The sequence below is a fragment of the Furipterus horrens genome, unplaced genomic scaffold, assembly GCF_987537825.1.
Source record: "Furipterus horrens unplaced genomic scaffold, mFurHor1.1.pri manual_scaffold_13, whole genome shotgun sequence".
NCBI lineage: Eukaryota > Metazoa > Chordata > Mammalia > Chiroptera > Furipteridae > Furipterus > Furipterus horrens.
This window is the reverse complement of record NW_028327183.1, coordinates 14,315,696-14,341,003: the sequence shown is the minus strand read 5'-3', so window position 1 is coordinate 14,341,003 and position 25,308 is coordinate 14,315,696. Positions and strand designations below refer to the sequence as shown.

The window sequence follows — 25,308 nt, the reverse complement described above, 5'->3', positions numbered from 1 at the left end:
GTTCCAGCGCCGGACGAGGCCGAGCCCGTCTCGGCCTGGCCCGGCTGTACAGCCATCATACCCCTGGATCCGGAGCCCTAGGACTCGCCGTCCTAATCTCCGCCGCGCAGCCCGGGGTGGGGCTCCGCTCCGTAGTGTGCCACCGCCCGGTTCCGGGGGCCGTCCCAGCCGCGAGGGTCTGAAGCGCGGCCGGCCGGGGAAGGGGGTGGTGGGGTGTGGACGGCCACATGAGAGGGCTGAACCTCTGGGAGACCTTGGCCGATATGGCTCGGCCTAAACGACGCGCAGGTGAGGAGCTACCGCCGCGGTTCTCACCTCGAAGCCTGGCCCGAGCCACCAGGTTGCGGCTACCTCTGCACAGCCTTGTTCTGCGCTCGCCTGGGCCTGGAGCCCGCGGCGTCGGCTCCGGGGACCCGTCAGAGCGGCGGGGCTCCCTCTAGTACTTACCAGGTTCACAGATTTGCATTGAGAGCCTACTGTGTGCCAGGGGAGGGGCCAGGGAGGGCTCCAAACCGCCAATCTCCAGACCCCACAGAGCGTTCAGGTGGGGAAGGGGGGTTGGGAACAGGCGCCAGATTCACGACTGAAGTGATTTCAGGTGGAGATAAGTGCTCTGGGGATGAAATGGAAGGAGGTGGCCCCCAAGGAGGGTCTGTTGTCAAAGCTGACTCTGAAGCTAAGACCTGAAGGTTGAAAAGGAGCCAGCACTGTGAGCAGGGGAGGGGTGTTTCTGGAAGAATGAAAAGCAAGTGCAAAAAGGTCTGGAGTCAGCAAAGTACAATTAAGGAACAGAAAGGGTGAGGGAGCCCTGAAGGATGTGGTGGGAGTTTCAACTTTATTCTAGCAGGAGGTGGAAGCCATTGAAGAGTTTTGATGAAGTTTCGAGTTTTGAAAAGCTCACCTCACTCTGGTTGCTGCGGGCAGCGTGGTGGAGACAGGACGCACCAGGAAGCCAGTTGAAGGCCATCCTAGTTCTGCTGGTCACCAGGGACTAAGATGCACTTACTTAGTCTCTCTGAGCCTCCGTGTCCTCATCTGTGAAAGGGGGATGTTGCTCTGTATGGGGTTTACAAGCGAGGAAGTGAGGGGCCTGCTATCCCTGAGGCCAATGACCGGGGGGTCTGTGAGGACAGTTTGAAATTATAGGATCTAACTCAAGAGAGTTGTGAGAGTTTTAATATGGAAATTCCTTCGAAGTATTTAAGGCAGTGCCTGGCACTGAAGTGCCCTCTAAATGCTAGTGGTGGTGATTATTGAAACCCTGTAGGGGAGCAATTATTGCAGCCTTGTAGGGGAGCAATCATGGAGGCTTGGGGTAAGGCGACGGCAGCAGAGATGGTAAGAAGTGGCCTAACTTCCCTTATGAAAGGAGAGCTGGGTTTAGAAGTGGGTGAAGGGTGGTCCCTGCTCTTGTGGAACTGGTGGTTCACTGTGGGGGACGGGTTTATAAACAGATAATCTTCCTAAGATGGAACAAAACAACATTGGGGCTTAATTAACTAGTTTCCTTCTTTCGTTTTTCTTACTCTGTTCTGTCACAACTTGGTTCTTAATGACTGTTTCTTGGTGGGTGTTCCTCAGGGCTGGCTCCTATAATCAAGTGAGTTGATTTCCTGGTTGAAATCAACAACCCTTGCCTCTGCTCCTGGGCCTTGTTACTGCTCCACGTTACTCTGTCCTTGTCCCCAGTTTGCGGTGGTTCCTTCAGGAGAATGGCACAGAAAATGTTTGCAGACCACATCAACTCAGGAATGACTGAGGTTTCAAGCCTTTCTTGCCCTAGCGTCAGACCCCTGCATGTTGTTTATGTGAGAAGCACAGCCTTATCTGAGACCAATGACTGGAGAGATCTATGAGAATGGCTTGAAGTTCCAGTTCATTTTCTGGGAGTTGTGATACGCATCTCTTAGTCAGACTAGAGCACTGTCTAGAATTTTAAGGCCAGACTTCTCAGGACCTGTAGGGAATTTTAATAAACAAAGCACCTGTCCCTAAAAGTTCTTTTTAAAGACTTTTTATGCTGTAAAACAGTGTGCACCATGCCCTCCTTTAGGTGGTTAAATTGGGCATCTGTTAAATCTTGGTGAAAATTATTTTAAAAGTAGATCCTGGGAGAAAAACAGATAATGTGTTTAGAAATATCCATAGAAAATCTCTCACACAGTAACCATAAATCCTGTAGCTAAAATAAAAGACGGTTGGGAGCAAAACCTTCCTGGGGCGTGTGTCTTCTCTTTGGGTTTGGAGCTGAGTTGGCCCTTGGCCAAGGACTAGAACAAGGTCCTGCCCAGCAACTCCTCTGTTGTGCTGTCTGGTTGTCTGATTCCCGCTTGGACAAGACCCCCAACACCCTGTAGGGAGCTCTGCGGCTCTTCCTTACAGCTCTTTAGCTAGATGAGTCAGAATTGCTCTCGAGACTGAGAAAACATTGACCTAAAACCCGAGCGCTCCTGCTGCACGGTTGTCAGCAAGGAGTTCCTTGTTTGTTTGGTGTGGTACAGGGCCCTGGATCACATGAGCACATTTGGTCCTCATGGCAGCTTAGTGGGGCCAGGAGGGCAAAAGGTGACACCACTCTGTGTTTTATTACTTGACAGTTTTTTTTTTCTTCAAAAGCAGTACATGCACATGATTAAAATAAACAAATAAATAAAGTAAACCGTACCAAGGAGTACATAGTAAAAGCAAATCTCTGTCTCACTCCCAGCCTCTAGATCCCCTTTCCAAACGCTCTGCCTGTGTTTGCTTCCTTGTATTTCCTTCCAGAGAGAACCTGTGCATGTAGGAACACAGATGTCTGTCCACCGCCTTTGATTTTGCTCCCCTGTTGGCACTCTCTACAGCCACCACACATCTGGCTTTTCCACTTACTTGTCGTTTCTTCCCTCCTTGTTTCTGATGTTGACTAGCATTCCGTTGTGTGGATGTGCTACAGTTTTATATATTGTTTTTCTTTGTCCTTTATTATTACAAACAAGACTTCGGTGTACTTTTGTGTACTTTGTGAGTATACGAAATGGAATGTGGGCCTAAGGGCATGTATATATTCTAAAGCCAAATTGCCTTTCAGCAAAGTTTTTTGAAAGGTGAGTGAAGGAGAGACCCAGAGGTGGCTTTATGAAATTTGCACCCCTCTCCCAGTTCCTCGGTCTGTGAGCGGCAATGCAGGAACCAGAACTGGGCTCAGTCTCTGGGCTTAGCCCTCGTCCCTTGCTCCAGCCTGCCTCTCCTCATTGGTGGCTCAGGACTCTGGGACCTCCAAGCACCCCCCTCTGACTCCATCACTCCTCTGACCCTTCCTCCCAGTTCCGTGGCCTCCCTCCACTAGTCCTCTTTAGTAACTGAGTTAATTGTTTCTTGAAATCCTCAACCGTCTTGCAGGAATCCAGGAATGCCCTCTCCAGGGCTGTTACTTTTCCCTAGTTTGCTTCTTTGGACAACACCATGCATGAATTTCAGAATTACATTTCTAAATATTTTTTTCGTGGGAGTGGAGGTGGCAAGAGGAAAGTGGATCAGTCATGCAACTGTTCTACAGCTGCATGTTCACAGTTCTCATAGAGAACCTGAAATGTTAAGATTTTCCCCATTTAAATAAATTCAAGTAGCCTAACCTTATTTGGAAAATGCTGTTTTAGGCTTTTAGCAACTGAACGTTAACATGAACAGATTATTGTCATCCTGGCAATGGACTTCCCCTTGCGAGGACAAGGCGGGGGTCCTGCATAGTTCGTCTAGCCTGCCTTAGAAGCCAGGTGGCTCCTTAGCTTACCAAGGTGGCAGCTGCCTTTGGCTCTAACATTCATGGGGCCTCTTCCCTCTTGTCTTCTCTCTTGTCTTCCCTCTGTCTCTACCAGCCTGACTCTGTGGTTTGTTCTGTGGCAGCAGAAGGTACATGGAAGAATCTTTTTTTGCCCTGGCTGGTGTGACTCAGTGGGAAAGTGAGCATGAGCAAGAGCGAAAGGTTTTGGGGGGCGGTGACACCACAACAGTTCAGCAGCCCTGTACTTCGGGAGGAGATGGCTGGGAGATAGTAGTCAAGCTCACACTCTCCCCGCTGCCCCCAGCTGCATCTTTAGTGGGCTGAGAGCTATGTAGGCCTTGGATAAAGATTCTTTGCCCTGGATGGTGTGGCTCAGTGGATTGAGCGCTGGCCTGTGAGCTGAAGGGTCAACTGGAGAGTTGCGGGAGGCAACCAATCTCTTGTGCATTGATGCTTCTCTCCCTCTCTTTCTCCTGCCCTTCCCCTCTCTAAAAATAAATAAATAAATAAAACTTAAAAAAAAAAAAAGCTTTCCAAAAGCTCTATCACCTTTCTGTCACTCTTCTGCTTTAAACTTCCTATGACTCCCTGTGGCTCTTTCAACAGTACCCACTGTTTCCTCACCTGGCCCCCTGTGATCTAACCCTGCCGCTCCCCAGGGCTCATCTCTCTCTCTTTCTCTTCCCCTCCCCGATCTTTGCCTGCCCCACCCCGGCCCCTAACCCCATCCACCTGTGTTCTGTCACACTGAATGGATGGCCCTTGCAAGGCTGCCAGATCACCCCTTCACCCATTGCCCTGATGTCTGTCTGGGTCTTTCTGGGCCCCAGGAGCCTGGTCTCATCTGTGTTTACATCCTCAGTGCCCATAGTGTTGATTGGGCCAAGGTGTGAGTGTACAACTGGTCACAGTGTCCAGGAGCAGAGCCACGAATCTTTCAATCTGGTCTTCTTGAGACGTGCTGAGACGGGAGGAAGGGCCAGAGAAGTCCCTGGGTCTGGTGACTGTACTTAGTCCTATTTTGGATTCTCTCTGACCTCCCAGTTATTTTGATCAAAATCTTCTGGGCCAAAAGAATGTGTGTAGTCGTCATCTCTACAAGGGAAAATGTCATCAGTTAAGAGCTGACGGCCCAGGCTTTGGGGCAGGTGGCATGTCTCCTGACCAGATCAGGTATCTACTCTAGAGTGCTGCCATTGCTTCAAGGGACTTAAACCTAACAGCACTGTCCCCTTACCCATGGTCTCATCAGTGCTACCTCTCTGGGCCAAGGGCACCCTGGTTTTGAGCAGAGCCACACCAAAGGCTGTTTGTATAGGCTTCTGGCCTCAGATGCTATCTCCTGCCTCCCTAGGTACCTGGGCTGCACCAGGACTGGGGGTCCCTGTGGCCACTGCTGGCCCATTCTGGGCAGCAGGGATATGTCAGCTATGTACCTCTGCCTCTTCCTTAGAAAGTCCCTCAAGGTATAGGGCTGTTAAGGTGTGGGGATGGCAAACAGAAACCCAGGATTTAGGGATCCCTTCAAAGTCATTGCCCTGGTGATGACATCACTGGAGAAGCGATATGCAAGCCATAGGGGTTTGCCCCCACCCCAAGCAGAACCACCCAGCTGAACTGTATTCACAGGGCTTGACCTGGTAACCTTTGACTGTTTCCAGAAATCAAGGACAAAAATTTGCTACCACTGGGGACATCCAAAATAAAGAGAAGCCAGCTTTTTAGTCACCTTTGACTGAAGGTGAGGTTAGAACAGTGATCCAATGGCCCAGCTCTTATGACAATGGGTTCCCTGGGGCCATGGATGTAAGAAGGCAACTTCAACCAACCCCAACACTTTGGACATAAACTTCATAGAATGTCAGATACCAGATGCCTCAGTCGGGAGAGATGAGAACAGCCACCCAAAGGGCTGTTTTAAGGCTAATTATGACAGCTACCATTTAGGGAGCATTTATGTGTCAGGCTTTACCTAGTGTCGCCGATCTATACACAGCCCTATGTAGGCAACCCTAACCCTATTTTTCAAATGAAGAAACAGGCCATTCAGCTAGTAGGTGCAGAGGCAGGACTTAAACCTAGATCTTTTTCCTCCAAAGCTGGAGCTCTTTTTTCATCTTTTGCAGCTTCTTATTGAAGACAAAGCAAATGACCAAAGGATTCCAGTTGAGTCCCTAGAAAAACACTAAGGTCATTTCATTTAGCCTTGAGATGAGGCTACTCAGAAGTGGCTTCAGATATGCCAGGCTTGGTGTTCAGGAGGCTCTGAGCCTCAGGCTAATAGCCAGTGGGCAGGGGAGCGGTGGGGGAGGAGGTGTGGGTGCATGCCTTCTGTGTGGAACTGGTGAGTTGTGTGTGCGTGGCATTGTGCAGATTGAGAACAGGGCAGAGCAGGCCAGATGGCTTTGGGGGGACCAGAGTTCCACACCATTTACCATGCCCGCATTTCCTTTTATTTCAGATGTTCTCAAGTCAGCAAACATTTACTAAGTACCTTCTCTGTACAAGGTATGTTCTGGGTACTTGGGGAGGGGACGCAGAGAACAGAGCTGAATGAATCGGAGCATACTTACTGCCCTTAGGGGAAGCTGGAGTAACGGGGCAGACACAGGGGGATGGCAGAGTGTTCCCAATGGCAAAGTGACTTGCTCAGTAAAGACTGAGCACGAGGTCCCTGACTCCACTTGGAGTACACCTGGCCGAGGAGATGCTTTCAGTGGGCTCTACGGTCAAGTAACATTTGTTGGGCTGAGAAGTGAGGCAGGCCCATGGGCACGGACTCCTGAGAGTCCAGCTGTCAGGGTTTGTCCCAAACTCCTGCCCTTCCTACCAAGAACTCCAAGTGGGCCTATCTCTCCACCAAGGATGGTGCTGCCTGCCCAGGCTCTTGCCCCACCTCAAGCCAGGAAGATACTGTGGTAGGCTCTTCTTCCTATAGCCTGCCTGTAATTTTGGCAGCTAGGACAGCTCTCATTTCTAAAGATGGCTGAGTGGGGTAGTGCTGCCATCTGGTGGCAGACTCTGGCCGAGGCCTGGCCTTCCCGAGCTCCCTCAGGTCAGCCTTTCTTTTCTTTTATTTATTTTCAGAGAGAGGGGAAAAGAGGGAGAAAGGAAGGGAGAGAAACACCCATGTACGAGAGAAACCAGTTACATGAATCAGTTGCCTCTCTCATGCTCCCAACTGGGGACCTGGCCTGCAATCCAGGCACGTGCCCTGACTAGGAATTGAATCAGTGACCTTTCAGTTCTCAGGCTGGTGCCCAGTCCACTGAGCCACACCAGCCAGGGCTATCCCACCTTTCTGTTCTTGGTGTACTAGGCCCAGATTTTACTAGGAGAGACATGATTATTTTCTCTGCTTGTGGGAACCAAGGAGGAATCCTTCCTTCTCTCTTGTGTGCTGGCTCCTCCCCAGCCATGAGGCCTCAGCAGCCCTTCTGAGGCACAGGAGAGACTGTCCACAGTCCTCCCAGTCCTAAAGGGATTACATGCTTGCCTAGGAGCAGCAGCCAGCTTCCCCTTCTGGACGACTCCACTCCCTGTTTCCCTTAGCAAGTGGTAAGGGGTTCTCTCTGACACTTGCATTTGGGCCACAGGACAGAGGTGACTAATCGTAACAGAATCAGCATGTGTTCTCATTGCTCTGGCCCCAGCCTGATATTGTTACCAGATGAGAACATGTCTTATTGGGTTTAACTTTGATGGCTATGGAGACAGAACACTTTGAGTAACAGGCAGCCACACTGTGTCCTGAATAAACCCTGGACCTTCCTCCCTTGTACTGGCCAGGGCCGGGGCCACGGCTGGCTCTGGGGCTTTGAGACCACACTGCACTACTATGCTCCCGCACTGCCCGCCTTCATCATGCTAGGACACCGGGTTCCCCTGCAGAGTAGCTGGGAGGTGGCTTTACACCCCTGCCTACGTCCCCACCTGCTGAAAGCTGGCTGCATGGTGGGCTCTGGGCTCCATCCCGGGCCTCCTCAGGCTAATGTTCTCTCTGCTCTTTCTCCCTCTGGAGATGAACATCTGCAACAAGCCCTCCAACAAGACAGCTCCTGAGAAGAGCGTGTGGACAGCACCCACACAGGCCAGCGGACCCTCCCCAGAGCTGCAGGGCCAGCGGTCACGCCGGAATGGGTGGAGCTGGCCCCCTCACCCGCTCCAGATTGTGGCCTGGCTGCTGTATCTCTTCTTCGCTGTGATCGGCTTTGGGGTCCTTGTCCCTCTCCTGCCTCACCACTGGGTGCCTGCTAGCTATGCTGTATCCTTGGGAGAGTGTAGGGCTGGTGCATGGAATTGTGGGGGCATTGGATGGAGAACGTGGCAGAGGCCTGAAGGTGGGCTCCAGAGTTTCAGCACAGGCAGGTGTTGTCTCTTCCCCAGGGGTGGGGGGGCGGTGGGACCAGCTGCCTGCCTGCCTGCCTGGCCTCCATCCTCCATCTGACCCCTCTGCCCGATGCAGTGAGCCTACAGAGCTAAAGTCCCTTGGAGCATTTAAAGCCCCGCAACAGAAGGGAACCCCATCAACCAAGGTACCACTGGAAAGCGCTCTTTAAGCTAATTGTGTCCAGAGCTCAATAAGGGATAGAAAGTAATTATTTCATTTATGAAAGAATTTTTCACTTTTCAAAAAGGGTTATGGTAGCATTCTTTTACATAGTAAGTTTTCTGGTACATTTAAAATGTGGCTTTATTTTGGACAGATTATTATGCTATACTCATTGATTTTCTAAACTATGCCCTTATACGGTAAGGTTGAATTGACAAGAGGAGGGATAAAGACACCCTGGAGGCTCCTAGGAACAGTGACGAACATAAACATGCATGAGCCTAGTGGTGTGACTGCAAAGGTCGTGGCTGCCCAGCTGAGAGATTGGAGTGCAGTGGGCAGCCACGTGCTCCTGTCCAGCGGGTGCCCACATGCATGTGCCCTGGAGTGTGTGCTTCACGGAGACGATTCCTTAGGCCTCTCAGGGAGGAGGGCTAGGATGAGCTAAAGGAGGTTAGCAAGGATGAACCTGAATACCTCTGACATAGCAGCGGAGCTTGGTTCCAGCTCAGCTCTTTCAGCGCTACCCAGGGCTAGGCAGCTTCTGCCAGCTCTCTGGGTCTTAGCTGTCTGACTGGAAGAGTCTGCCTGCTTTCCGGGGTGGGGACAAGGAGCACGCAAGGATGTGTGTCTGAGCACCAGAATGCATGAGCCCTAAATGTAAGCATACTGCCTTGGGAAATCACAGAGCCCTGGGCTGGTGAGTGACAGGGCAAGTGTGTGGAGAAGGACTCTATAGAGAAGGGTGCCATCCTCAGACACCAGTAGTATCATTGCGGGACTTCCTGGTTCACTAGGCCCGGGCTGGTCAGCTCCGTGAGTGGGAAACTGGACTTTCCCTGAGGTGACCAATAGGCCTTAGTCAGGGCTACTGATTAGAATGCTTCATGGGATTTTCTTCTCATGATGTGGAATGGGCACTCCCCTCACCCAGGGTTAGCTGGGTTTGTGCCATGTGGCTTGAAGTGAGTACAATCAGAACAAATATCAGGAAACAAGAGTAACTATCACTTACTGAGCACTTATATATGCCAAGCCCTGGGCCAACTCCTGTACCTGGATTAGCTTATTTGATCCTCAATAATTTGAAGGTTTTCCTCCCACTTTACAAAGAAATCAGAGCTCAGAGAGTTTAAGTGACTTTCTGAGGTCACACAGCTGGTACCTAGTGAGGCCCGCAGAGATGCTCAGGCACTGGGATGGTTTGAGGGTTTTGCCCTCTCCACATTCACTGCTTTGGATGATGTGGGGGCTCATAGAACCACCCAATCTGGCACACCATTTCCAGACCTGGGTGGTTCTCCTTTCTTCTCAAAGCCCCCGCAGGTGAGGTAGGGTAATAGTGAGTACCAAGCACCCACCACAGGCCTGGATCTGGCCTGGGACCGAGGGTTGCAAAGATTAGCAAGACGGGGCCACAGCCCTGGGGTGCTTAGCCTCCAGCTGGGGGAGAGCTTTGTAGACTGGAGATGGTCCCGTGGTGAGTGTGGGGGTAGGGGCTCATAGAACATACTGTGGGGGCAGGAGGTGGGTCACTAGGCCAACTTCAGCACTGGCCCGGACGCACACCTGCCGCTCACAGCACGCCTCTTCACCAATGCCTAACCCACCCGCCCAGTTGCTCCTGACTCTGCCCTTTTTCTTCATCACCTGTATCCAGTCAGTCATCAAGTCCTGTTGATTTTACCTCCTAAATAGCTATCAAATTGCCCTCTTTTCTCCACTGCCATCTGCCTCTCTTGTCTAGAGGACCATATCCTTGCCAAACCTGTCCCCTGACACACTCTCACTCTGGCCAATCCATCTGTGTCTCTGCTGCCACCATGACCATTCAAAAACAAATATGATGAAGTCATTCCCCAGCTAAATACCCTCTAATGGCTTTTTTTTGCCTTAAGGAATGAGAGTCAAGATGCTCAAGGCTGTGTTCTTGCCTCTGCTTGTCTCTCCAGCCTCTTATATTATTTCCTCTGTTGCTCTCTGCTGTGACATTGGTCTCTGCCTGGAAGCCCCTGGCCTCTCTCTCCACCCTACACCCAGCTAAGTCAGAAGTCAAGAATTGACAGCCCACGAACCAGATTCGGGTACAGATTTTTTACATTTTAATTGAGGTATAATTAACATACGAAAAGCACAGATCTTAAATGTTCCTTCAGAGCAGATGGGTTTAAAAAAATTATTTCCTTGTCAACATTTAAAAAAATAAGAGACCTCACATAAAAATCCAGATTTCTGGTTCCTTTGAAAAGCCAGAATTTGGTGACATGGACCCTCTTTCTTTTTGGAGGGCGGGGCCTCAATCTTGCATGGCAGCTGTGGGCTGAGCTGGAACCACCCTGCTCTGGTTGGAACTCCACTTGCTTCCAGTAGCAAGCCAGGCCTGCTTTCCGCCTTACACTACCTGCTAGGTTGGGTCTGCTGCATGGGCAACAGCAGACCCTCCATATCACCCTGCCCAGGCTCTGTAGCTTCAGCTTCACTGGAGAGGACACTCCAGCGTCATCGCAAGATGTCGATTTAACACGGGAGGAGACAGATACCGTGTCACTCCCAAGTCGGACTGCACAGCCATTCTCGGCGGTGCAGATAGACTTAAGAAGCTACACCATCGTCTCTCGAGACGGACGGCTGCCGACGACCTGCTAGGTCCTTGTTACCCATTCCTCTTCAAGTCTCAACTGAGGCAATACTTTCTCAGGGAAGCTTTTTGGATCCCTTCCAGCTAGCTGAGGTCACACAAACTCACACAGTCCCATGAACTTTCTTCATTGTAATCAACCCATTATTTGATCAACATTTGTGTTTCCCAGCAGACTGTAGGCTCCTTGGGGCTAAGGACCATGTCTGTCTTGCTCCTGCCATATCTCTCAGTGTCTGGCATAGAGAAAGACCTCTGTAAACAGTTGAATGAATGAACCAGGTTGTGGGGGCGGGAGAAGTGTTGGAACAGGCAGGGAACTAAATGTTTGCCCACAGTCAGTGTGTCTGAAGAGAGGCTGGAATGGTGAGGAATAGAGGTTGCTGATACCAGAGGGGTTTGAGAGGGGCCAGAGCGTAAGGGGCTTCAGCACTGAACTGAAGAGTAAACTTAGCTTGAGGGCCATTGGGAGCCAGTGTAGGAGTTCGAGCAGGCAAGGCTTTAGGTTTAAGCTCTTCAAAGCTCACTTTGGGACCAAGTAAAAGGCAGATTCAAGGGGAGTGAGAGAGGAGGAGCAGAGTTGGGAGACTGTGGAATAACCCAGGCAAGAGGTAAAAGCCTGACCCACAGCCAGGGCCATAGAGGGGTTTTGATGGGTCACAGGATTGTCTCCGTGAACTCTACAGCACATTAAGATGGATCCTGGCTCATGCAGACATGTAGGGGGATTTGAGGAAGAGGAGGAGGGGAGAAGAGGAGGTAGGACAGCTGATGGATGGAAGATGATTGTATGGTGGAGGGATGATGTTTGCCTGGCTAGCAAGAGTGTCAATGAATGGAGGACAGATGGCTGCCTGGGTGGAATCTATAGGTGAATTTTTAAACATTTAAACTTTGTAGGAAGTTGTCAGCATACTCATCTCCAGCATTTGGTCCGATAACTGAGCAGATAGGTCCTGGAAGAGCTATGTTTCAGCTCTAGGAACTAGGTAGGCTGGTTCTGGTCAGGCCCTGAATGCATCATGACATCCTAGATGCGCAGCCCCGGGGTTCCATGTACCTGGCCTCCAGGTCAGGGAGGCAATGGGTGTATGAGGCCTGCCTGCAAGTGAGTCTCTGGTCCAGCTGCTGAGACAGGATGGCTTTTTCCCTTTCAGAGTAGACTTCCTGTGAAAGCAAGACAGAGAAGATTAGAACTTATATTTTGGGTCCCTCGACTTTAGAGCATGGTCTCTTTCAGTCTCACTGCACCATTTAGAATCTGAAACCAGACCAGAATCGGAGGTCAGACCAGGCAGGGCCTGTGCCAAGCCTGAACCAGCAGCAGGCAGTGCTGGCTTGTGAGCTCTGTTACCAGGTGGCTGCTCTCCTCGTCCATCTGGGGCTGGGTACACTGGAGAGGTCCGACAAGGAGGTTCTCAGTCTATTAGTGAAGGAGTCACATGGAGGTGGAGAACAGCTCTCTGGCCACAGAAAACAGGGGTGGGGCTTCCAACTGGCAGTGTGTGGAGTGAGCCTTTAACCTGCTGGGCCAGTGCATGGGCGCCATCTTTGCCGGCCACCTTGTGGTGCACCTGACTGCTGTCTCCATCGATCCAGCAGATGCCAACGTGCGAGACAAGAGCTATGCAGGACACTTGCCCATCTTCAACCGCAGCCAACACGCACATGTCATTGAAGACCTGCACTGTAATTTGTGCGACGTGGATGTGTGAGTGCACATGGACTGAGTGTGTGTGTGTGGGCGATGAGTGTGCCTGGGAACTGTCAGTGGGAGCTCAAGGCAGAGAGGGGCATGCCCAGGGCTTTACAGCCATCCTAATAACACATGTGTTTTACACAGTCAAGAATCTTGATGGAGTGACAGAGAATTGGGTGAAGGAGAAGGTAAGGAGAAAGTAATTGGAAACAGAAGATGAGGAATAGCATTTCCAACGGTATAAGTAGGAAACCTCTGGCCTGACCACAAACCCACGAACATTTCTAATGACTAACGCTGCCAATCACGATCCCTCACCCCAATCTCACAAGCATTCGCAGATAGGGACAGGGAGGGAAGTTGACACTTGAGTACCTACTGTGTGCCCGGTACTTATGAACAACCACCCTGCAGGGTGGGCAGCATCTTTCTCCACAGAGGAGGAAGAGCCCAAAGCTCACAAAGTCTGAAAGGCCTGCCTGGGGTCATGTGGCTATTGGGTGACAGAGCCAGATTCACCACCAGCCTGCCTGGTGCCTGAGCTGATATGGTCACCCTTGTTTACCCATGAGGACTCTGAGGCCCAGAGAGGCCAAGTGACTTGCTCCAGGTCACACTGCTAGTGGAGAGATGAGTCAGAATGCACAGAGCCCATACCCCCTTGGCTGGTCCAGACTCCCTCCCTAGAGCCCTCCCCACCCTCCTAGAGCTTATCGTCTCCCAGCCTCAGGTAGAGGACTGGGCATGGGGGTGTGGTCCAAGGGCAGCTCCGTACTTCTAATCTGAAGACCCAGGCAGCCTGTCGGAAGAGGGTCTGTCCACAGGACTGCGAAAGAGTCCGTGGCATTAAGTAAGGCGCTGAGGACTTCGGCATCAGACCGTCCTCTCCTTCACTAGGCAGTAGTCAGTGTGGTGTTCCTCGGTGGGTGCTTTGGCAGTTGCTGCCCATTCCAGGGCTCCATCCAGCCGTGGGGGAGGTCTCCCCACTCTTTCACACTAGGCGCTCCATGGGGCTTCCCCAGTCCCTCGCTGGGGCTGGGAGACTCCTATTCCTAATGTGACTTCACCTCATCTCCAGTGAACTGCCCTGAGTTCACCCAGGTGTCATCTCGCTCCTCTTCCTTTGGCTCCCTTTGGATGAGCCCAGACAAGCTGAGGTTTTCTGGGAGAATGCCAGGGAAACAGGCACTCAAAAGGAGATGTCAGAAAGAGCAATGTAGGCCCTGAGCCTGGCTCCCTGGCCCCACACCTGCATCGTCTCCTGGTTCAGTGCAGGGGTCCTTGCTTGAAACGGAAGCCCCATTTCCGTGTCACACCACTGTCACCTGGTGCGCCGTCCCCAAGTGGGAGAATGTAATACCCTCCACCTGTCCTGCTTCTGGGTCCCCAGCTCTTCAGAAACTCTGCTTCCTCCGGGTGCCCCGCCCTTCAGTGCCGGCAGAGGGCGCGCAAGCTCCCCAGCACCAAGCTCCGCGTCCCGTGGAGGCGCCCGGTGGGTAAGTGGGTAACCCGCGGGCCAACCGCACTGTTCCTCCCCCTCCCGCAGAAGTGCTCGCTCCAAGCACTGCAGTGCCTGCAACAAGTGTGTGTGCGGCTTCGACCACCACTGCAAGTGGCTTAACAACTGCGTGGGCGAAAGGAACTACCGGTGAGAGCAGACGCCTCGGGATGTGCGGGTCTGAATGTGGGAGTCGCAATGTTGAGACTGCAGTAGGGTGGGGCGGGGCTGAGGGTATTTGGAGGAGCTGGGTGCCCGTGTGTGTCACTGTGTGCTCCTGCCTCCTGGGACTGCTGAGGGTAGGTTTGGTTGGGGTCTTCCCTCTGCTGGACCAGGGAAAAGTGGGGTCCTGAGGGGTGGCCACCCATCTTTGCCTTTGCCCTAAGTTGGGTGAGGAGTTGGGGCTGTGGGATCAGGCCTCGCTCCCCATCCCAACCATGCATGGGTCCTTCTGAGCTCTGGACCTTACCCAGCTGGAGCACCTGGGTGCTGACAGCTGCCCACGGCTGGGCCCAGGCTTTTTCTACACAGTGTGGCATCTGCTTTACTGGGTGTCCTGCTCCTCGTGTTGGTGGCCACTTATGTCTTCGTGGAGTTCTTTGTCAATCCCATGAGGCTGCGTACCAACTACCACTTTGAAGGTCAGTTTGGGCTCCAGGCCTGCTCCCACCCCTCAATCCTGGGTCTGTTCTGGTCACTGGGCACAGCCCCAGCTAAGCGCAGTCTGCCTGTGCCTTACAGTCTTAAAGAATCAGACGGATGTGTGGTTCGTGTTCCTGCCTGCTGCTCCCGTGGAGACCCAGGCTCCTGCCATCCTGGCTCTGGCTGCGCTGCTCATCCTTCTGGGCCTGCTCTCCATAGCCCTGCTCGGCCACCTGCTCTGTTTCCACATTTACCTCAGTAAGTGCCCCTGCACTCCTGCCTTGCAGGCGGTAGGGGTTCCTGGGCTGCAGGGAGGTTCCAGCTGGGCTGTAGAGCTCTGAAGCCATGCCCCTTCCCACTGCTGGCTCTCTGTGGTAGCCTGGTCTCACGCCACAGCTTAGTGTGTACAGTAGGCCCTCTCTATATCGCGGTTCACTTATCACAGCCGCACTGTATTGCGGGATTTTTAAAAATATTATATTTATTTATCGTGGATTTTTCGCTGTATCACAGGATTTTGCAGTACTGTATACATATGTTGTTAAAGTTACGTAGGTTTAAGAGTGTAGAATATGTTTAAGAACATAAGTAGTGTTTATAAAAGTGTGGAAAAGGTTAATAAGGGAGTGGGAAAGGTTAATAAGGGACTGGGAACGGTCTCTAAGTGTGAGGGAAGGGTTTATAAAGCCTTAAAATATATATAAATATTAAAATAAATGTAAGGTTCCTACTTCGCGGATTTTCACCTATCCTGGGGCGGAGGGTGGTGGTTAAGAACATAATACCTGTGATAAGTGAGGGAATACTGTATAAGGACAGTGGTTTCAATCTGGGACTTGGTACCCTCTCTCAGCTTCTGAACTCCAGGGTCCCCTTTCCACTGCATTGAGCCCTCTCCTCCCCCCCTCAGTGTGGCACAAGCTCACCACCTATGAGTACATCGTGCAGCATCGTCCACCACAGGAGGCCAGGGGGGCCCACAGGAAGTTCGAGTCATGTCCCCCCAGGATGCGGCCCATTCAGGTATAGAAGTGGCCCAGAGGGCTGAGGGGGTGGGAGATGGGAACAGGGTGGTGGGCTGTGCAGATAGCAGCCAATGGTGAGAAAAGGCAAAGGGAAGCAGATCTGGAACAGCAGCTGGGGTAGGGGTGCTGGGTATCAGGGGTGCAGCCAAACCTGTACTGAGCACATGCCTGTTTGCTCAAGTGTGGGCATAGCACAAAGGAGCCCTGTGTTTCCCTGACCCCATGTGACCACCAGTCTGGGCTCCAAGCATGTGCTGGAGGATCTGGAACCTGGGAGCCTGGAAGCGGGCAGGGTGGGGCTGTGGCGGAAGAGAAGGATGGACCAGTTATCTCCACCTATGACCCTGAGCCCTTATACCCTATTTAGTCCTTAAACCAATCCATGAGGCAGGTCATGTTGGCACATCCATGTTGCATATGAACACACTAAGGCCGAGAAAGGTTAAACAGAAGCTGAGTTTGGGAAGAGTTAAGGTCTCAACACTCTGAAGCAGAAACCCTCCAACCCAGGCTAGGGCCTGGCCAGCCCAGCTGCTGACCAGCCTATCCCCATTCCCACGCCCCGTGGCTTCCTGAGGTCAGCAGCTGAGGGGAGGGGAGGTCCAGTCCTCAGAGCCCCCAGGGACTGGGAAGGCGGGGGGCCCAGGCAGGCCCTTGCTGGGAAGGCTGAGCCCTGAATCCCAAGTCCTCATGGCAACTAGACACAAACACAGCCTGGTGGGCGGGCTGGGAGAGAACTTGGGACCCTGCCTCTCCTGTTCTCATTGCCCAGGGTGGGCCAGGCTGCCAGGTCTGGAGGAGTGCTGGCTATTGGTGGAGACCCCTTGCCACACCACTGTGTACCTGCCTTGGTGCTGGGCGCTGACCCCGTGTAAGCACAGTGGCAGCCATCCTGGGGAGTGGGCATCATCCCCACCTCCACTTCACAGAGAAGTCAGGCTCAAACTGCACAGCGGTGCCCATTGAGGCAAGGCTGGCCCTGGGATGTCCAGGCTCCAGAGCTCTGGGCCTCTGCCCTTGTAGTCACTGCCTACCTAGGCTTTGGAGCCAGATGTGCCAGCAGCAAGGACATTTAACATCATCTGCAAAAGACCTGAGGGAGGCCTCCCCAATGGGAGGAGGGGCGTGCAGAAGAGAAAGCAGAGGCTGAGAGGAGCCACAGTACCATTCAGGAATGTGCACATGTTGAAGACCTCTGAGGGAGGAGAGGAGAGGAGATCTCTGAGCTGTGGTGAGGGGAGGGGGATTTGAGTCAGGACACCCTGGTGACGCCCTCAGACTTCCCCAGCTGTCTAGGGCCTAGCTCCTGCCCTGTCCTGGCCCCTCGGCCTTCTGGGACCATCCTCTATGGATACCAGCTTCCTCTGCCCAACCCTTCTGGAGCCCAGGGACACCAGGGTAGGCTTTACCTGTCTCTACTGGGCCTTGGAGGGGTGCTAGGTCCACAATGCGGCAGAGGAACAATGTGGAGGGAGGATTACCTTGAGGTCCCAGTCCTTGTGACTGGCCTCAGACCCCTTCCCCTTTCCCAGGGTTCTTCTGCTTAGGCTGGCACACCCACGCTCCTGGCCCAAGGGCCAGCCTGGGCAGAGGTTGCACATGCAACTTGCCCAAGGCTTCAATCTCTGCAATTGTGCAGCCAGCCTGTGGCCAGCTAGGCTTGGTCCCCTAGATCTGCCAGTGCCCCAGGCAGCCTCCCCACCCCCACCCTGAGCAGGAATGCGGGAGGGGCCCCACTCTGGAGCCGTTGCCCCCAAACATAGGCTTGTTTTAGAGACCGCGTGTGCTGTTACATTGTCGTCTCTGCATTAGTCAGGACGCTTGGGTCTCCATAGAAACAGCTGCGGAGCAGGCGACAGCTGTCAGGGTGTGGGGTGGGGTCAGGACCATGACCAGGCCCTGCCCCACATCCTTGGCTGGAGGCCTTCCAGGGCTGGTTTTTTCCTGGCTTTTGTTTCCTCACCTGCAGTCCTCATGGGCGTACAGCTGGAGCATGTCCTGTGTGCTGGGATGGAGGCCTAGGCCACTCCTGTGACTCCTTGACCTCAGGCCCCACTGCTTGCAGGCTCTGCAACAAACTGGTCCCTGTTAGGATCAGCTTCTAAACAAGACACAGAATTTACCCATAAGCCTGGTCCTGTATCCCCCGGGTTGTGGTGCTGTTTTTTCCACCACCCACTGCTTTCCCTTTCTGGTTAGGGGTGGGGGAGATGGAGCATTCCCCGATAGCCAAGACTGTGGTTGGTACCTTGAGGATTCAGCTCAGTGCGAGCTGTGAAGCCATGCACACAACCTTGGGTGTACACCTGGCCTGTTAACAGCCGGCTGCCCCTTTTCTCAGCTTGGGAAAAAGATAGGTTCAGAGACCGGAGTCCTGGGAGGGGCTAGGAGCATGAGGGGCCAGTCTGAGTACCTCTTCCCCACCACCACCCTTGTCTTGAGCAGCTCTAGATGATGCATGAACCCATGAGGCTGGGGGGCTTCTGGGAGGAAGTAGAGTTTGACAAGATGAAATGAGGAGGTCTGTGGGGGTGGGGTGAGGTCCAGAATGGATGTTTTAAGCTTCATCCTGCAAAGGGGTATTTTTCCAGCATAGCTTGGGAGCCTCAAGGAGAATAGCAGAGCTCTGCACCCAGACTTCCCACAGAGGCCTCCGGGGGAGGTGTTATGTCCAGGACTCGGTGGGCTCAGGACCTGTAAAGCCCTGGGTTCACACCTGGCTTCCCAGCCTCCCTGACCCCCACTTTCCCAGGAGATGGACTTCTACATGCGGACCTTCAGCCATGTGCGTCCAGAGCCCCCTGGCCAGGCCAGGCCTGCTGCAGTGAATGCCAAGTGAGTGTGATCTGGGCATGTGCCTGCTGGGCATCTCCCACTGTCATGGCAGTGCTATCTGAGGTGGGTGAAAGGGGGTGGGCCAATACCAAGGCCAAAGCAAGGGTCTGGGTCCAGTCCAGCCTCGCCTTGGACAATCAATGCCCCTCTACTGTCTGCTAGGAAGGGAGGCTTATTTGAGGACCTCCATCTGGGTGGGATTTGTGGGATCATCCACATTCAGAGCTTACCTTCCCACTTCCCCCTCAGTCCCTCCCCATTTCTTGCCACCAGCAGCCAAGTGGAGCCTCCACCGCCCTCTTCCCCAGAGACTCTGGCTCTGCCCCCGAGGATCCGACCCCAGGTATGGGGTACTGTGCTGGGCTCCCTTCCCCTGTGGTGGAAGGGGTTGGGAAAGAAGCCTCCACCCTGCCTCACTCCTCTGCCTCTTTTGGTGGTGAGGGACCTGGGGAAGGGGCACTTAGGCTCCCTGCTCTCTCTGCAGAAAAAGAGGAAGCCGGGTGAGGGCCCTTCCTGACCGGATCCTGCACCGGGAGCTCCGAGGGAAGGAAAGGTAGGGGCCCGAGAGAGTCGCAGTCAGTAGTCTCACGTTTCCCTCCACCCTGCAGGGCCCCGGGCCCCGGGCCACAGCTCCAGCTCGTCGTCGGATTCTGCTGGCGCTAGCCCGGTGCACGCCGCTGGCCCTGCAGGCACCTATCACTCGGCGTCAGCCGAGTCCATGGACGAGATTCCCGTGGCTCAGACGCGCCTGGGCAGCGCCGCCCTGGCCGTTCCTGGAGGCAACGGCGGAGATCCGGGGCTGGCGTTGCAGGCGCGTGTGCCTGCTGTTTTCGTGAGCCCAAGCAGCGGCGAGCCCGGGGCGCGGGGCGGCCCGGAGGCTGGTCTGGCTTAGCCGGGCCGGGAGGCAGAGGAGGGCTGAGGAGGAGCGCCGGCCGGCCCGACCCGACTCTATGCAACACCCCCACCCTCGCAGACCGAGTGCACTTTAGGAGCCCCTACGGCCAGCGGGATCGCCCCCCCGCCCCCACGACTCAGCAATACCTGCCCCACTGGCCATGATGCTCCAATAAACTTTTTTATGCTTTTGCGGGTTTACTGCAAACTTTTTTAAAAGCAAGGGCCGCGGACCCTCCTGGAGTTGGATCATTGCCCGTCAGCCTAGGGGCAGAGGATGGGTGGGTGCCCTTATAGTAGGTTGCCACCCAGTTTGTCATATGGAGATAAACGAGGACCGGAGGTGCTCAGACACAGGGCTCCCGGTTAGGAAAGATCCTAGAAGGCTGCTTGGTGGAGGCTGTTTTTCTTGAAGACAGAGTTTTCACTTGGATACATGAAGGGAAGCAGGCTTTGCGTGCTGGAGGCAGCAGCGGGAGCGGAGGCCTGGGAAGTCCAGGAGCTTTTTCCTGGCAGCTGGACGGCCGTAGGTGTACCAGGATGCTGGAGCTAGGCACTCTTGATTCGCCCATTGTCCCTTCTCCTAGTGCCCGCAAGTTGTGACCTGGGGTGCCACACGTTAACTGGCGAGGCATGGTCTTGAGCCAACTATAGACTCCACCGCCCTCTGGCACTGAGGGAAGGGAACCGTCCTGATCTTCTGCCCCACCTCTCTCCCTCCCGGAGCCCCCACCCCCCACCCCTCCTTCGGTTGTGGCTCTGGGAAGCTGGGTCTCTCCCGGAGGCGGAGGCCTGCTTTGAACTTTGAGTGGAGCCCAGAATGGGGGATTGCTTTCCCATTAGGAAGCCATCCGAGGACGTCCAGAACTGCAGAGGACTGGTCTCCCGGGCGGCGAAGGCCGCAGAGCTGCCCAGGGAGCGAAAGAGGAAGGTTATCTCTGCGGCTCTGCTCACGCGAATCTCCGAGCGTTGTTGGGGCGGGGTCCGGTGGGTGGAGCCGGCATGACCTTGGTCACTCTCCTGCTGAGACAGCCCCGGGGGTGGGACTCGCTGTCTCTATGGAGACCGAGAAACAGGGGATAATACTGCAGAGTCGCCCAGGCTGCAGTCCCGCCCTGAAGCCGGCAGGGAGCAGAGCTGCGGAGCCGCCAGGTCTCCGGCGTCCGTGGGTCCATTCTTGTGTCCTCCTGTCCATCGAACGCGCGCTGCAGGAGCAGCCACGAGGTAGAAGTCGGTAGGAGATCCCGGCGTCGACCCCCCTACCTCAAGAGTATCCTGCACGATAAGAAAAAGGGGTGGGGGTGGGAGCGGCCTGGAAGGGGTCCCAACCCTGGAGGGTACCGAGCTTAGGACGCCAGCTGAGCCGCCCTGCCCTGGGCCGAGCGTTCCATTCCCACCCCCACCTCCTTGCTGGGCTGATTGATGACTCCAGCTGTCCCAGCCGGAGCAAGCTGGTGGCCCCAGTTCACGGGCGTGGCTGCTCCATCCATGGCCTGCAAGCCCCTGGGACTGCAGCCTGTGACCTGGCTCTATCTAATCAGCCCCGCAATTACCAAGAATCTATCTTCTCATTGAAAAGAGTGAATGAACACTGGATGCAGGATCCTGCCAGTCTCTAGGACAAGCATCCAGTGGCACAAAAGCTGCCCTAGACTTGACCCTCCGTGAACCCAGCGCTGGGTCCCTGGGGATCCCTGGTGGAAGGTTGCAGTGTAGGGAGAGGGAAGGTTAGTGCAGCGTGGATTGAGATTGTGGACAGAGTTGCTGCAATGCAACAGATGTGAGTGCTCCTGGTTGCAGAAACTGCAACTTAGAGATGGGCGAGTGTGGTCACTGGCCAGTGGTAGCGGAAGAGGGGGTAGTTGGGCAGAGGCACAGGCCACGGTCACTGGAGGCTCTAGTATAAAATGCAGGGCTATAAGATGGTTGCTGAAGATAAAGCTGCGGTCAGGAGGCTGTAGTGGAGGAGGTGGGTTGCTTAGGGGGTTCTCAACACAGGGTGGGTCCCCAACATAGTACCTGGGAACCTGGAAATGCATGTCTGTGGGTGTGGACTCTGGGAGGCTTCAGTGCAGGGCTGAGAGTGTGGCCAGAAGATTGTGGGTATGTGGACAGGGTGGGGGTATAGGGGAGTGGTCAGGGCTGTTTGGAGAGGGGGTGTGTTGTAAGGCTCTGGTTGGGGGTCTCAGGAAGGGCTGAGGCTGTGTGGATGGAGCTGCCTGCAGTGCAGGGCTTAGGGTGTGGTCAGGGAGGCGCCAGTGCTGGGCTGTGGCATTACATGGTGCAGCACTGTGGCTGTGGTCAGAGGACTGCAGGGGGACTGTGGGGGTATGGGGGACCCTTAAGTGCAGGGCTGAGAGCAGTACCGGGGAAGTCCTTGGTACAGGGCGATTAGTATCTGTGTCAAGGATGGATATCTAAAGAATGGGCCAAGCCCTCAGTCTCAGGGCTGCTGGTGTGGTCAGCAGAGTGCAGGAGGGTGTGAGGGGGGCCCTTCAGGGTGGGGCTGTGGGTGTGGTCATGGAGGTCTGAGTACCAGGGGAAGGATGTGGTGAGGGGGAATAAGGCTGGGGCTGTGAGGCCAGGGCAGAGTGCACAATGCTGCGGGAGTGTGGGCTGGTGTGGCGGTGCTCAGGGTTGGCCAAGGGGCCTTCGTGGAGGGCTGAAGGTGTGGGGAAGTGTGCTTTCATGCAGTGTGTAGGTGCAAGGGTCACAGGGCTGGGACCACAGTCCCACTTACCAGCATGCCTCTGGGGGCTTGTAGCTCTACAAACCCTACCCTAGGCTAGCCCCCCAATCTCCTGCTCCTCACCAACTCCACAGATTGGGAGGTTACAGCCCCAATGGGTGGCAAGGGACCAGGAAGCCATGGCTGTGCCCCAGGTGCTGGGAGTGCTAGTGTGCCCCACCCGTGGGCCCCTGTTCCCCGGCCCAACCCAGCCCAGCAGCAATGGGAGCTTCTCCCGGAGCCACACTGACACCATCCTGCCCTTAGCAACATTCTCCAAGTAGCACCACCCTCCCTTAGCAACCGTCTCCAGGCTTCACAAACTGTGGCCAGGCCAGCCCCAGGCTCCTGCTCCCCTCATGTTTTTGTTTAACAGCAAATAGTAACAAGGTCCCGGCTGGGCCAGCTGCACCCCTGCCTAGGGCATGTACCCCTGCCTGTGCTCTGGCTCCCTTCTCAGCCAGGGCTGGGTCTGGCTGGCTCCTCATGACCCTGACACAGACCCTGTCCTGCCTAAATACCTGACTAAATACCTGACTAAATAGCAGCCTAGCCTGGCCCTGACCCAGCTTGGCATGGAACTCCCAGGGAGGGAGGCCTGCTCTGCCACTCTCACTTCCCCCTAAGCAGGCCTTGTGCCAGGGCCAGACAAAGCCATGATCCCAGCTGCTGCCCTCACAGTCTTTCTGGACAGTGCCACTCTGTTCTCGGCTTGGTGCGGGCATCATAATTTCACCTTCTGTGCTCCACTCCAAGCCAGGGCTGGCGTGAAGCAACAGGACCTTTCCTCTTGGGGCTCTTTCTCAGGGCTCGGGGGCCCAGGGAGACATTGATTGAGTGCTGGCCCCTCTCCACAGGCAGCTCCCACCCCAGCTCTTGAGGGTATGTAGCCTAAGTGCCCCCAGCTCAGACCTTGCAGATTTTGAGGCAGTGGCAGTGATGTCTGTGCTGTGGGGAGGAGAGGAGCAGCTTGGCTGGGAGGTGACCGAGGTGGATCCCTATAGGGTGGCATGGCGTCGAGCACAGACATGGCTGGGCTGGAGGACAGCTTCCGCAAGTTTGCCATCCATGGTGACCCCAAGGCCAGTGGGCAGGAGATGAATGGCAAGAACTGGGCCAAGCTGTGCAAGGACTGCAAGGTGGCTGATGGAAAGGCCGTGACAGGGACCGACGTCGACATTGTCTTCTCCAAAGTCAAGTGAGCCCCAGGCAGTCTCTGCTTCTGATGTTCCCAGGTGGGGAGTTGAGGGGCTGGAAGTAGGGAGGACATTGGGAAGGGGGAAAACTCATGGTGCCCACATACCTGGCAGGGGGAAGTCTGCTCGGGTCATCAACTATGAGGAGTTCAAGAAGGCCCTGGAAGAGCTGGCACCCAAGCGATTCAAGGGGAAGAGCAAGGAGGAGGCCTTCGATGCCATCTGCCAGTTGGTAGCAGGCAAGGAACCAGCCAATGTGGGCGTCACCGTAAGTGCCCTGCTGGTCTCAGGGAGACCCTGAGGGGCTTGTGGGGAATTTCAGCTGGGGGTGGGAAGGGCTGGGCTCCCTAACCAGGTGCTCCTGGGGGAACTCTGTCCAAACAGAAAGCAAAAACAGGGGGTGCTGTGGAACGGCTGACCGACACCAGCAAGTACACGGGCTCCCACAAGGAACGCTTCGACGAGAGCGGCAAGGGCAAGGGCATTGCTGGGCGGCAGGACATCCTTGATGACAGTGGCTATGTGAGTGCCTACAAGAATGCAGGCACCTATGACGCCAAAGTGAAGAAGTGAGGCCTGGGAAGAGCCCCCCAGCATGGCAGCCCCAGCCAGAGGCTCAGGCCTGGTCTAAGGGGCACGTGGAACAAGAAAGCGTGGTCCCCTCCCAGCTGGACCTGCCATTCAGAGCTTCCTGCCCAGCCCCATGGGGCCAGCCCACCAGGTCTCTGACCCAGACTTCTCTATGTCCCCTTTCCCTTTCTTCCATGACTTCTGTCCCTTGAGGGACAGTCTGCCTATAGCCTTACCGCCCCAACCTAGCCCCGGGCATGGCTAAAAACCCGACTGCTTGCCTCATATTTAAGCTGCTGCTCTGGCCAAGTGCCTAATTCTTACCCAGACCTCAATAAAGACACCTTTTGTATCAATATGGCTTGGTCACATATATGACAATGTGGATAATGACATTCACACCCCTCTGACCCCTCAGTATCATCACCCACCTGCCTGTCACATTGCTGATCCTTCCACTGGCAGCCCTGCCCAGAAAAAGACACACAAGTCCCTTCCTGTCAGCAGAGCCAGCCTGCCTGAGGATGCTCCTTAGGAAAATCAAAGCCTCTACCTCTGCCCTGACCCAGAGGCCTAGCACCACAGCTTGCCTCCCTGCAGTTAGGGCCTCCGTCTCAGCCTTGCTGCTTCTACAGCAGGAGGAGGGATGAGACAGCAGATCTGGCCTGTGCCGAGTGTTGGCAGGGGGCCCAGTGCCGGGCTCGGTGTCAGCCTGCTGACAGGCCCCCACTCCAGGGGGCTACTGAGGCGAAGCATTTTGGGCTCCAGCTCAGGATATCAGAAAATGCAGGAAGAACTTCAAGGGGTAGATAGTCCGACTCCCTAATTTTACAGCTGAGGAAACTGAGGCCCAGAGAGTAAGGGGCCTCTGCAGAATAGGTGCCAGAACCATGCCACTTGACTCTCAGGCCAGGCTCTTTCTCACACAGCAAGCCCCAATACGATTTCCAAAAATGGGACTGGATGGCCCGTGACAGAGCCTGGCACCTAACACCAGCCTTTGGCAGGTGAGCAGGGCACCCCAGGGTGAAGGGGCTTCTTCCTTGCTGACTCCCTCCCACCTGTTCAACATCCCAGGTTGGGAGGAGGGTGGGGGCCTCTCTGGTCCTGAGGCCTCCTGGGAGTTTCGGATTAACCTTTTCTCTCTGAGGCTCTGGTGGTTAGGCCAGAGATATAACAAGCTCAAGGCTTTGGGGCCAGCTCTCCTTCCTGCTGACAAACAGGCTGGATGGGACTGTCTTCCCTGTAGAGGGCAGCTCCCAAAGGGG

General features: G+C 54.7%; 1 protein-coding gene across 7 annotated transcripts; it reads left to right on the top strand.

Moving 5' to 3' along the window:
• LOC149994079 (tubulin polymerization-promoting protein family member 3) lies at window positions 1-24,396 on the top strand. Of its 7 annotated transcripts, none has more exons than XM_090261188.1 (12): window positions 1-288; window positions 6,225-6,271; window positions 7,785-8,027; window positions 12,489-12,664; window positions 14,199-14,300; window positions 14,667-14,791; window positions 14,892-15,050; window positions 15,703-15,815; window positions 18,570-18,652; window positions 18,929-18,995; window positions 19,137-19,152; window positions 19,261-19,708. In XM_090261188.1, the coding sequence occupies exons 3-12, from the start codon at window positions 7,785-7,787 to the stop codon at window positions 19,542-19,544; spliced, it is 1,368 nt and encodes a 455-aa protein (XP_090117314.1). In that variant the 5' UTR covers window positions 1-288; window positions 6,225-6,271; the 3' UTR covers window positions 19,545-19,708. The 7 variants fall into 7 exon arrangements, with proteins under 7 accessions (XP_090117314.1, XP_090117313.1, XP_090117312.1 ...); XM_090261187.1 differs by having other exon boundaries at window positions 18,926-18,995; XM_090261186.1 differs by having other exon boundaries at window positions 18,902-18,995.
• The last annotated feature ends 912 nt before the right edge of the window (window positions 24,397-25,308 follow it).

Coding starts and splice junctions, on each gene's coding strand:
- LOC149994079 (XM_090261192.1), top strand. CDS start 7,785: ATGAACATCTGCAACAAGCCCTCCAACAAGACAGCTCCTGAGAAGAGC. Junction 12,665..14,198: donor AATTTGTGCGACGTGGATGT/GTGAGTGCACAT, acceptor CCCCTCCCGCAG/AAGTGCTCGCTCCAAGCACT. Junction 15,816..23,278: donor CCAGGATGCGGCCCATTCAG/GTATAGAAGTGG, acceptor GGATCCCTATAG/GGTGGCATGGCGTCGAGCAC.